This window comes from Medicago sativa, chromosome 1 (assembly GCF_051527215.1).
Source record: "Medicago sativa cultivar Bolivia chromosome 1, Bolivia_mono, whole genome shotgun sequence".
NCBI lineage: Eukaryota > Viridiplantae > Streptophyta > Magnoliopsida > Fabales > Fabaceae > Medicago > Medicago sativa.
The window spans coordinates 80,968,310-80,979,850 of record NC_140749.1 but is presented as its reverse complement, the minus strand read 5'-3'; the positions used below and the strand labels follow the sequence as shown (position 1 = coordinate 80,979,850).

General features: G+C 33.5%; 1 protein-coding gene across 2 annotated transcripts; it reads right to left on the bottom strand.

Annotated features, from left to right (window-relative positions):
- Positions 1-5,754: 5,754 nt before the first annotated feature.
- Positions 5,755-10,414, bottom strand: LOC146958022 (GATA transcription factor 8-like). 2 transcript variants are annotated; one of them, XM_085739690.1, is made up of 4 exons: positions 10,321-10,414; positions 9,379-9,433; positions 8,390-8,610; positions 5,755-6,863 (listed from the first exon to the last, which is right to left on the bottom strand). In XM_085739690.1, exons 3-4 carry the CDS (start codon positions 8,600-8,602, stop codon positions 6,081-6,083), a joined length of 996 nt encoding a protein of 331 aa, XP_085595816.1. In that variant the 5' UTR covers positions 8,603-8,610; positions 9,379-9,433; positions 10,321-10,414; the 3' UTR covers positions 5,755-6,080. The 2 variants fall into 2 exon arrangements, with proteins under 2 accessions (XP_085595816.1, XP_085595815.1); XM_085739689.1 differs by lacking the exon at positions 10,321-10,414 and adding an exon at positions 9,657-9,800.
- Between the last annotated feature and the right edge of the window lie 1,127 nt (positions 10,415-11,541).

Genomic DNA, 11,541 nt, shown 5'->3' with positions numbered 1-11,541 from the left:
TTGCAAATGACTTTATTTTCTTTCTTAATGAATACTTTTTCTTCTGGTCATGGCTTGCTTTAAAATTATATAATCTGAAACGTTAATTTCATTTCCGATTGTGTTTTCTCAACCGTTTTGAAATAAGAATTGGAGGAACCAGGATAATTTAATGGCAAAACAAGTGGTCTTCTCAGTTTTTATATGATTCATAACTCTCTCCGTCCTTATATGTAAGCACATTTTGCCTCTAATAAAAGGGTGCTTACATATAGAGACGGATGGAGTATTATACAATCATATTATATAAGAGCAATGATATATTTCTAGAAAAATAACATCAAGAATTCTTCAAGAATAAAGAGCAGCCAATCACAATGCACTATTTGCCACAATTCAAGGAGGTGTGACTGAAAAATAGGAAGTGGACAAATAAATCATGTAATTAAAACTTGTCAGCTGTGCCTTGAAAAATTCTTGATGCTATTCATCGGATTATATAAATCTGAATGGTGGTAAAATTGGAAAAACGGAGGGTGCGTGAGAGGGTAAAGGGTCAGAAAAGAAATTCTTAAAATTTTATGGCCACTTCTTAAGTCCATAATCCTCCATTTTGTAGGATTTTAGGATCCAAATGGTATAGTGCAGGAGCAGTTAGGGAGCCCAAAAAGAAATTCACATAAAAGCTGTGTTTGGCTCTTCTTTTTTCAAAGTTAGAAGTTGCTTAAAATTAAGGCAAATAATATGAGTATTTTGTTTGGTAGATAGACGAAATAAGAATAGTCATTGGAAACTTACACACATAAATTGAGAATTTGAACCGTGGTCACGGTGTCCGATCTGACGTTTTTAGTATTTTTGTCAGTTGACATAGGACTTGATGAGGTAATAATAAGATTTTTTAAAAATAAAATAAAATTCATTTGGTTATTTCAATTTCATATTTGAAAGTGTATTTTAAACTAAAATTTGTTTGGTAAATTTTGCAATTTTTTTTACAAATGTATTTTAATGATTTATTAAAAAAATTATCTTTAGAAATTGATTTGTGTGATATAAACATTTATATGTGATTTATTTATGTATTTTTAGATATTTATATCCAAGCATATTTTTTTTTTTTGTATTTTGTTCTGTCAGTTAGTAGAAACATTGCATAATATGTAGAGGAGCGGGGTACACAATCCAAATTCTCCACTTATTCACCTTAAAGAGTGAATTTATAACCACTAGATTACTTGACAAAAAAACTTTTTTATTTATATTATATAAATTTTTGTGCGATTTATAAACAAACATCTTGCTAGAAATATACTTTAAAATTACAACAAACATCTTGCTAGAAATATACTTTAAAATTACAATATTTATCTTTTAAGATGTCATCAAGCACCACAAGTCTTCAATTTGATAAAACATAATATATGATATCCCCAACATTACCAAAAAAAAATTATTATTGATTCGTGTAAAGATAAAAATGAATTGTAACAAACTTTACGAAAGTACAACGTTAACAAATAAAAAATGAAAAGATGTGGCATGCGGGATTCAATTAAGTGGCTTCTCCATTTTTTTTTTATTCTTTAATATTAAGTCACTTTTTTTAGTAAGAGTTGTTTTGCTAAGCAATGATCATATAACTATTTATAAGATGATAAATATAACAGTTGAAGATTATGATATATTTAGGATAGGGGCTGACTGATCAAAACGACTATAACTATATAACCAAAAATGGTTAGATAGAAATAAACTTAATTACCTCCGTGAGCATAGTTCGGTTGGTAAGCTTACCATCATCTCATGGAACACATTGTGGATAACTCGCATCTAAGGATATCGGGGGATTGGAACAACGTATGGAGGTTGAATGTGCCGAACAAATTTAAAGTGTTCTAAAGGTGAGAAAAACACAAGAAGGGGGGGTTGAATTGTGTTTTGGAAAATTCTTCGTTTCTTCTAAAAACTGAACACACTGGTCAGAAGCTAAGTGAGACAGCTTCTGAAGTGGTAATTAGAATCTAAATGCAGCGGAATAAAACAGAGAGAGAGAGAGAAGAAGAACGACACAAAGCAATTATACTGGTTCCTTCCACAATCCGGAAGTAGTCCAGTCCCCCTTGCACTTCCAAGGAGATTTCACTAAGAGTAATATCTGATTACAATTGCTCAAGCACACAAGCAAGAGACTTCCTTTGCTCAAGCACACAAGCAAGAGACTTCCTTTGCTCAAGAACGCAATCAAGAGACTTCTCTGCTCAAGCACAACTGCAAGAGACTTCTAACTAAACAATTTACACAGAAAATTGTTTAAGGTTGAACACTTGATATACAATCAGAGGTGCTCACAATACAAATCAGATACAGACTCAATGACTTAAGAATTTCTAAGATATGAATATGAGACACAGAAATTCTAAGTGAATGCAGAACAATTTCAGCAGAGGTTTGGCACTTGTAAAAATGTTGTGAGTCTTTCGTTCAGCATTACCAAAACTCTAAGTCTTCACTCCTTTATATAGAGGTGTGAAAGAGACGTTGTGAAATTGCCAGCACATCAAAGAGTCGTTGTTGAAGCTTGATCTTTCACCAATGATCTTTTGCCTGATTTGGTTGTTGTCCTATGAAGAACCAATTTGAAATCCATTCCTTATCCAAAGGAACATCTATGCAGGCAAGCTGTTATTCTGGAGCTGTTTTATTGTCTTGTAGCGTGGACACAAAACAGAGTAGTGTAGAAGGTGGTTGTACAGTTCGTACAAAGTACATTGTCAACGCTTTCGTCCAAAATTGCAAGCACATGCCTTCAAACACCTTTGAAATGACCGTTGCAAAATTCCACTAATCTTTTGTTGTGTTTTCGAATCCAATAGACAGCTTTTGCAGTGATGATTCTTCAATCCTTGAATCTTTTGCAAATCCAGTTGATCTTCAGCTTCTGGTGAAATGACTTCTGATGAGGCAGCTTCTGATGATGCAGCTTCTGATGATGCAGCTTCTGATAACGCAGCTTCTGATGATGTCGCTTCTGATGATATGGCTTCTGGACCTCTTGTCTTCAGGAGCACTATTCTTCAGGAGCACTATTCTTCAGAGGCACTATTCTAACTTCAGGAGCGGCTTTACTTCAGGAGCGCTTTTTCTCTTCAGGAGCGAGTTTCCTTCAGGAGCGTCTAAGCTTCAAATTTGTTGATTCCTTTTGCTCTTTATTTGCTCGTTCAGAATCAATAAACGATGTAACTTTTTAATTATGGTCTTGTACACTTGAACAAATATTAGCTAGTCCAATTTACAATTTTTAATACCTTGTTATCATCAAAACTCTTTAAGGTTCATTGTTAAACACATTTTGTTCCAACATGTTCTTGTGGAGAGCATTACGGGGAGTTCTTCCATCTCGCGACAGACTTGGCCAAAAAGGAGTGCACTGCCTGAATACATGTGTGTACTGTCAAAATAGTTGGGAAAACTAACGACACATGTTTTTTAGTTGCAGCTTAGCAGTTGAAGTTTGCAAAGAAGTGGGCTTATGGAATATCATTGAATCTTATGTGGAGCAAGATGAAGGATTTGGTGAATCCATATTTAGTATGGCAGCTTTAACATTATCCGCGGCAGATTACTAGCATGGTAGCTTTAACTTTATGGTGGAGAAGAAATGGAGTGATATGGGAAGATACCAACAGAAGTGCATTGGATGTGACTATACAGACTAGCACAATTTCTACGGAGTAGAACCAAGCAAAATCTCGATCAAAATCTGCTAGCTCGAACCATGACAGCAGCGTGTAAATACGGAATAAGTGACCAAGTGGATATCTGAAATGTAACATTGATGCGGCCTTATTTATAATGGATAACATGTTTGGTTGCGGGATGTGCTTGAGAACTGATAAAGGTGAGGTAATACAATCCAAAACAGTGTGGATAACATGTTTGGAGTTTTGGAGGGGATAAATTGGTTACGTGGTTGGAATGCTCACAACATCATTCTTGAGACTGACTCAAAACAATAGCAGACGCATTCAAAAGGTTCAAACAACCTTTGAATGAGTTTGGCAGCATTATTACTAGTTTGAAACATCATTTATCTTTCTATAACAACTTTGGGAAAAAGTTATATTAGGAGAGACGCCAATTGTGTTGCTCAATCTCTTGCGAGGGGATCACGATTTTTTGTTAGTCCACAGTTTTTTTTATTACAATCCTCCTTGTATTGATAACATTGTGATGAATGAAATGCATTAAGTTTGCTTTGGTAAAAAAAAAAAAAAAACTTTTAAGATAAGATCCAAGGTAGTAAGAGGTATGGCCTCACGCCATGCGCATACAAAATGAATTTGGAATATCACATTTGGAATGATACATGGATGCAAATTCCACTTTGAAACAATAAAACTCGATTTTATAATCTATTTCGGATTGTTTTAAATTTTGTTTCACAGTCGTAATATAACAGATTTTAAGGTCTTCGCAATGGAATTTCAACCAAAATTTTGACCACAAGGCAACATTTTATTCAATATAAAAATTTGCAGCGTAACCACAACTTCAACTTAAAACCATTGGTTTTGCTTGTGTCTAGCAGGACTAACTTATGTTAGAAACAGATTTGTGAATAATTTATTCTAATGTCATCAATCAACCTTTATAAGAGATTTAGGTTTTTCACTGACTTGGAAACTTATAATCTAAGGAATTGGTGATAGATGCTAATCTGCAGCAATTTTTTAATAAATGAACTGATCAATGATTATGCTGTCATCTTCTATTCAAAAGAGTTAGAAGAAGTTTCTCTACTCAGACCTACCCCAGTATGATAGAGAACTTGAAACAAACTTGCTTTTGAATAGATTGGTTATTAGACCTAAGAGGTTGGTGATTAAATTGACCCAATTTTGCACATTATTAACAATGTAATCTTGGTTACTTGAATTAAATATACATAAAAAGCAAACATGATGATGAAGAGGTAGCTTGTCCTTTTATGATTTTATCAAAGTAGTAATATGTCTTAAAATATGGTAGATGTATATGTCGGAAAGAATATCATATCACCTGGAGAAGTTGAAGCAACTGAAATTCATTTGAGCAATTAATTGAGCTTACCAGCAAAGTACCATTTAATTTATTGTTAGTTGTTAAGTTATGGAAGATCATGACATGTTGCCAAATCCTTTAAAAAGAACCTAAACTCATAATTAGATTTATATATTAAGCATGGTTCTTACCTTACAAGGCATGAATGAGTCTAACCAATAAGAATCATCATTTCTTTCCCTCAACTTTTTTCTTTTGGGTTTTGGTATGGTAGGTGTCTCCCAATATAAGTAATTTGCATTATAAATGATGATTACTAATATGTCTTTTCTTCCATGTTCTCCCCACTTCCTAGTTAAGGAGTCAAATCTTAAATCCATGTCATAATCACTTCAAAAGAAATTGTTAAAAGAAATAATAAAAACTTCTTCCATATCACAATTTTCCACAGCATAATAGCATATCCTTTATGGGCAATTAGCACTCAGAACCAACTAGCACAGCAGAAAGATTTTGGTATTGATGCTTGATTTTATGGTACATTTCTTGCTCCACAGAGAATATCAGCAATATGACAAGAATCTAATACTTCCAGGCATTCATCAAAATGCACTCCAACATTCAATCCAGTTAAAGTTCACTCAAAAAATATATTTGCGAATTGCGACATACTCATAGATGTTAGTATAGGATATATGCACAACCAGAGTGATTGAAATGAAACAAAGCAAGTGCAAATGCAAATCTTGTCTCTTACTCAACTCAGAAAATTTGCTACAAATAAACTGCAAAAAGAATTCCCATGGATATGGATATTATAAAAAGAATGCCAAGAAAAAAGACGCTGACTCCTACCGACCTAAGTGATCTAAAATAACTAGACCTAAGATCCTACCCTTTTCTTCCCTTTCCTTCTGTTCTATTAATCCTATTCTCCCCATTCCAGCCCTGTACAAAAACCAATGACCAAAAGAAATAAAACTCAACAAAAAAAAAACATACGACGCGACTCTAGATAAGGCGAGGAGAGAGAAATCTCCAACTAGGCTCAGTTCCCTTCAAATGTTGTATTCCAAGGCGAGAACATTGGTGTTTGGAATGAGTTCAGCTGAATCTGATTCAAAACTATCCTTGCATCTCATTTCAAGGACCTTTTTGTGCGAATTGGAGTGCACAGCTGGACAAAACGTTGGACTAGCAGCAGGCCGGTATTCGGGGAATAGTCGGCCCGACTTGTAGCGTACACCGCAAGCATTGCAGAGTGTTTTTGGCCCCATTGGACCTGCCCTCCATTGTGGAGTCTTGGTTATCTCACAATGCATGCATTTCCTAACAGGTAGTGAACCATTCTGTTCGCCACTGTCAGCTGGAGCAGTAGGAAGTGGTGCCTTGATTTTCTTTTTCTTCTTGGTCTCTCCAGAAGAGAGCTTTGGTTTCTTGACAATAATCCGGGACTCAGCAAAATTTTCAAAATCTGAAGAAAGCGCCTTGGTGGAGATAACATTAGGCTGCATGTTCTCCTCAACAGAAGAGGAAGTAGGGGAAATGAGTTGCATAGCAGAACGAGGGTTGAAGGCTGTGGGGCGTGGACGCTTGGTGCGTGCACGTCCGCAAGGCACCGGAATGGGGACGTAAATCCCTGTGGTCTTTCCACCAGAGCAGGAACTACTGCTTTCAAGGACAGAAATAGGACTTGGTGTCTGAAATTGATAATGCCCAGAGTCCTCCTTGCTGACAGCTGATGATGATGGCTGCTGCTCCACTTTCATTGTGAGACTCTCCTCACAAAATGAATCGTCCACAATATTGGACACCCACTCCAATGAAAGAAGATCTTCGAACTGTAATAATATAACAGGATTGATCAAAATCACAATTTTATTAGAAGAAACATAACTTAAACTTAGATTGTAATAAAAATAAAACTTAGATTCACATCTTCATCTATTATTCTTAGAGGCTAGTTTTATGGTGCGTAAATGAGATAAGTTTTGCATCACGCACAAGTTATTTTCCACAATTTGATCAATAAATTGCATCATTGGATCAAATGAGATATCATGATACTTATTGATTCAATGGTGAAAAACAAAACATGTGTGTATGGTGCAAGCATGTTTTTACATATAACTAATATTGAAGTAAAAACACAATCACTTATTAAAATGTCATTCACATGTGGACAGTTCAAGCAAAGAATGCAGTTTAGTAGAGCATATACAACCAAAAAAAAGTATATTACTCTTCAAATTCAATGAAGAATAAGAACTTGTGCTTTGGTATGAATTAAATAAAATAAAATAAAATAAAACAAACATGGGTTGTTACTGGCTAGATTGACCACCAATTTGAAGGTTCATTATTTATTTAGGTGGGTGCTCACATCACGTGATAATCACATGCAAAAGCACATGACAACCAATAATGATGATCCAAATAATTGAGACAGCGCACCCCTCAAATTGGAGAGTAGGGTGGAAGTGATGTGCCACATGTCACCGACACAATCAAGTTTCCTGAAAAAATGACCAAACTACCCTTTCTATAAATACTTTATATTTATAGTATTATAAAAGTTCTTAATTAGTTAATAATAATGACTTCCAATTCAAGTAAAGGAATTTTCTACTTTTTGGACCAATTTTAGAAAATAAAAATAAAATATTAACTTTACTTTATTTATTTTTGGTCAAGTAGAGTGGTTTGATTTTTTATAAGTGTATATAAGTAAATTATATTAAATAGATATTTAAGAAGATATTTTAAAAATTAACCTAAAAAAGTGGCAATATGCAATTGATTGGATTTAAACGTGCAAATAATTTAAATTGTCAAATGTATATAAATTAAACCTTAAAAAAATCATTTTTCGACATGAATTGGATTTAAAATTTTGAAATTCTCTACAAAAAAAAAATAATATGGCAAAGAAAAAAACATGAAAATGAATTTCCTCGATAAAAAAAAACTTTATTATAAGTTAGTAAAATCTTTTGGACTGTTTTTCTTTTCTTTTTTTAAATTTTGAACTGTAAACCATTCATGATGTTGCTAGGGAAAAAAATCACGATAAGTCAATAAAAGGAATATAAATCAAAATGAGTCAATAAAAAAGAATTTAGAAAAAAACACGTAATCCTTTATCAAAAAAGAAAAACCACATAATCCGTGTGACAAGCTGGAAATAGTAAAGCTACAAACAGACAATCAGGTCCGTACACGGAACTATTATGATGTCATAATCAAGCAATCAGACGGTTACAAACAAACCTATTAGTACGAAATAATTTTTTTCTGACAAAGCTGTTATTATGAAATAATAACAACAAAATAAAATAAATTATACTTTAAGTAACTCTCTACTCACCGGATCAACGGGGAGCTCCGCCGAGAGGTCTGAAGTACTATTGCCAGAAAACACCGAGTCAGACTCATTCGGCCAGATACTCGCCAACGAGTTGTAGTTTGCCGCGGAGGAGGGCAATGAAGCGGCAGCGGTGTCAACGTCGTCGACGGGGTAGATGTCATCAATGTTGTCAAATAAGTTGAAGCAATCAATCTCGTTCATTGTTCCAGCCATTTTCTTCTCTGCAAGTCAAAACGTAAAATAAAGTTGAGTTTGTAATAAGTGAAAAACAAAGAATTGCTTTGTTTTTATAGAGGTGATTGCGCGTATGTATTAATTGCCGCACGTAATTTTTTACGGAAATGTTTTAAATTAAAGAAAAAACGAAATTAAATAGGGTAATGTGAGTTTTTTGTGTAATTATTTAATTCTGTTTTCCTTCTTTAGATAAAAAAAAATAGAAATTAAAGATTTTTTAAGATAAGTATGAAATTCAATGTTTAAACAAAAAAAAAAAAGTTCATTTTTATGTAGCAGCAACGTAATTCATCCAATGAGGTCACGCCAAATAGATATTAAAATGACTTGATTGGATAAATGTGTAAGAATTTCATTGCATCGTGTATATAATAAAAGAGTATGAATTCAATTAAGTCAGCAAAAGCCCATTGTATTTTAGCCACCGCTGGTCCCAATATTTTTCTTTTGAAACAACAATATCCCAATTTATTTATTTCATATTATTATTTATATTATTAATGCTTCCTCCGTCTAAAATAAAATGTAAGCAAAAATAAGTCATCATAAATATCATAAGTTGATGTAGCTAGGACGGAAGAAGTACAGTAGTATTTTAATTTCCAGTTTCTCCATTTATTTTAGAATCAAATTGAAGATACACACACAACACAACACTATTATTGCGACCGTATTTCTTCAGAAAGGAAAATTGAATGGAATATAATGCCAACACTTGAAAATTGAGATAAAATTGAAGAAGGGCAGCTAACCTTGTTGAATTTGAGTAAATTATGACGCAGAATGTATAATTTCACAATTCAACTCCTGCATAATAAAAATAAAAAAATTAAGCAAAATGGTGACAATTCATTCTTCTCCAAAATCAAAATTGTTTATAATGAGTAAAATGAAAGAAAGCAAGGGCAAAATTGGAAGAAAACTCAAAATTGAATTCAACCGACACTACACTCACTAATGAATGCTTCTCAACCTAAGAAAACAAACTAGAGAATTTGTGAACCAAATGAGAAAATGAAAAGAACCAAACCTGAAACTAAGCTTAGTTTATTTGAGGTGAAATTGAAATTAAGGAAAGAGTAGTGAGAAGAGAATGGTAGAAAAGGTGTGAGAGAGAGAGAGGGGGGGGAATAGTGTGTTGGAGTGAGTTATTTGAAAGAGGAAAGAGGAGAGTGAAGAAGGTTTAAATGGTAAAGGGGGGTTATGAAGGAAGGCACAAAGAGAGAGAGAGAGAGAGAGAATGTGATGGATGGGCACTGGTAGGTGAGGCTCCTTCTTCATTGCTAGCTGTCTTTTACTATCCACCACTGTCGTGATGTTGAAGTCTTCTTTCTTTCTTTCTAGTTACCTTACCCCTCTCTCTCCTCTCTCTCTCTCTCCTCTTTCTTTTGAACATTACCCACAGGTCCCACACTTCCCACCCCTCCCTGTCCCCATCCTCCCTTTCCTCCATTCACGGATTATTACCTTCATTTTCATTCAACAATTCATATTTCAGACGATACAGACACGTCGACATCGATAATATTTCATTTAATGTAATCATATGTGTTTAGATACTATGTGTACATAAATTTTTATGAGTAAAGCACAAAAGAGAAAAAGATTTTTAACAATCAATTGTAATATTATAAAACACAATTGAGTTTTGAAATTGAGAGGAAAAAAAATGGTCACATGATTTGGGTTATTACCTTTGTTCTTTGGGGTTTAAGATTGTGGGAAGTGCAAGTATAATGATTCTTTAAAGAGGAAAAAGAGGGGAAAAAGTGAGAAACGAAGGAAAAGAAGGTTGTATAAATAGAAGAAAAGGTGCAAGTTGGAATAGCCTTTAACCGCCGTTGTTTCAGACACGGTTTGTCTTGTTGTATGTTTTTGTTACATAAAACAAACAAATATTTACTGCATGGGTTGAAGAAATGTGGTACTGTACCATGAAAATTGTTCAAAAAGTCAGAGTTTCCTCGAAGCGCGTGATGTACACGGAAAATCATTTAAGTTTTGTTTTTGGTTCAGAAACCAATAATTGTTCTCTGTTCTACGCTATCCCATGGTAATTTTGGGTTGCGTTAATTCAAGGAAAAGTTTATAAATTAAGGAATGAAAATATTTTTTTAGCGTTATTATTTAATTCAAGGAAAAGTTTATAAATTAAGGAATGAAATATTTTTTTAAGAAGAAATTAAGGAATGAAAATATTGTTTTTTTAACGTGGTCGGGGTTTGAACTCCGACCTTGCATACATGAGTGCGTTTGTTTCAAGTTATATTTGTATATTCCCGGGAATAAAAAGATGGAAATATGGATGCCTATGTTTGTTACGGGTTTACTAAATTTTATTCCCGGATATAAAACGTTCCTGGGAATAGAAAATTTTTCCCAAAGAAATCCTGGGAATAGAAAAAAAAAATTCAAAGAAAATGGTGGGAATAAAGTTCCCATGAACATGAGAATAAATTCATAAGTAATTACCAATTATAATCCCTATTTTTATGGTTTCCGGGAATATTATAATGTTAAACAAACATCTTTTTTCTATATACCTTGGAATAAAATTCTCATCTTTATGTTCCAAGGAATGTTATTTCTATGAATAAATTTGGTAAACTTGAAACAAACACACCTATGTATTGTCCTTACCAACTGAATTAAGCTCACCGGAACTTTTTTCTATATACCTTGGAATAAAATTCCCATCTTTATGTTCCAAGGAATGTTATTTCTATGAATATAAATAAACACACATATGTATTGTCCTTACCAGTAGTTAAGCTCACCGGAACTTTTTTCTATATACCTTGGAATAAAATTCCCATCTTTATGTTCCAAGGAATGTTATTTCTATGAATAAATTTGATAAACTTGAAACAAACACACCTATGTATTATGTATTGTCCTTACCAACTGAGTTAAGC

Excerpts from the sequence above, each read along its gene's own strand:
- LOC146958022 (XM_085739690.1), bottom strand. The coding sequence starts at position 8,602 with ATGGCTGGAACAATGAACGAGATTGATTGCTTCAACTTATTTGACAAC. Across the intron at positions 6,864-8,389 it reads CGGAGCTCCCCGTTGATCCG|TTCGAAGATCTTCTTTCATT; the intron begins GTGAGTAGAGAG and ends ATATTATTACAG.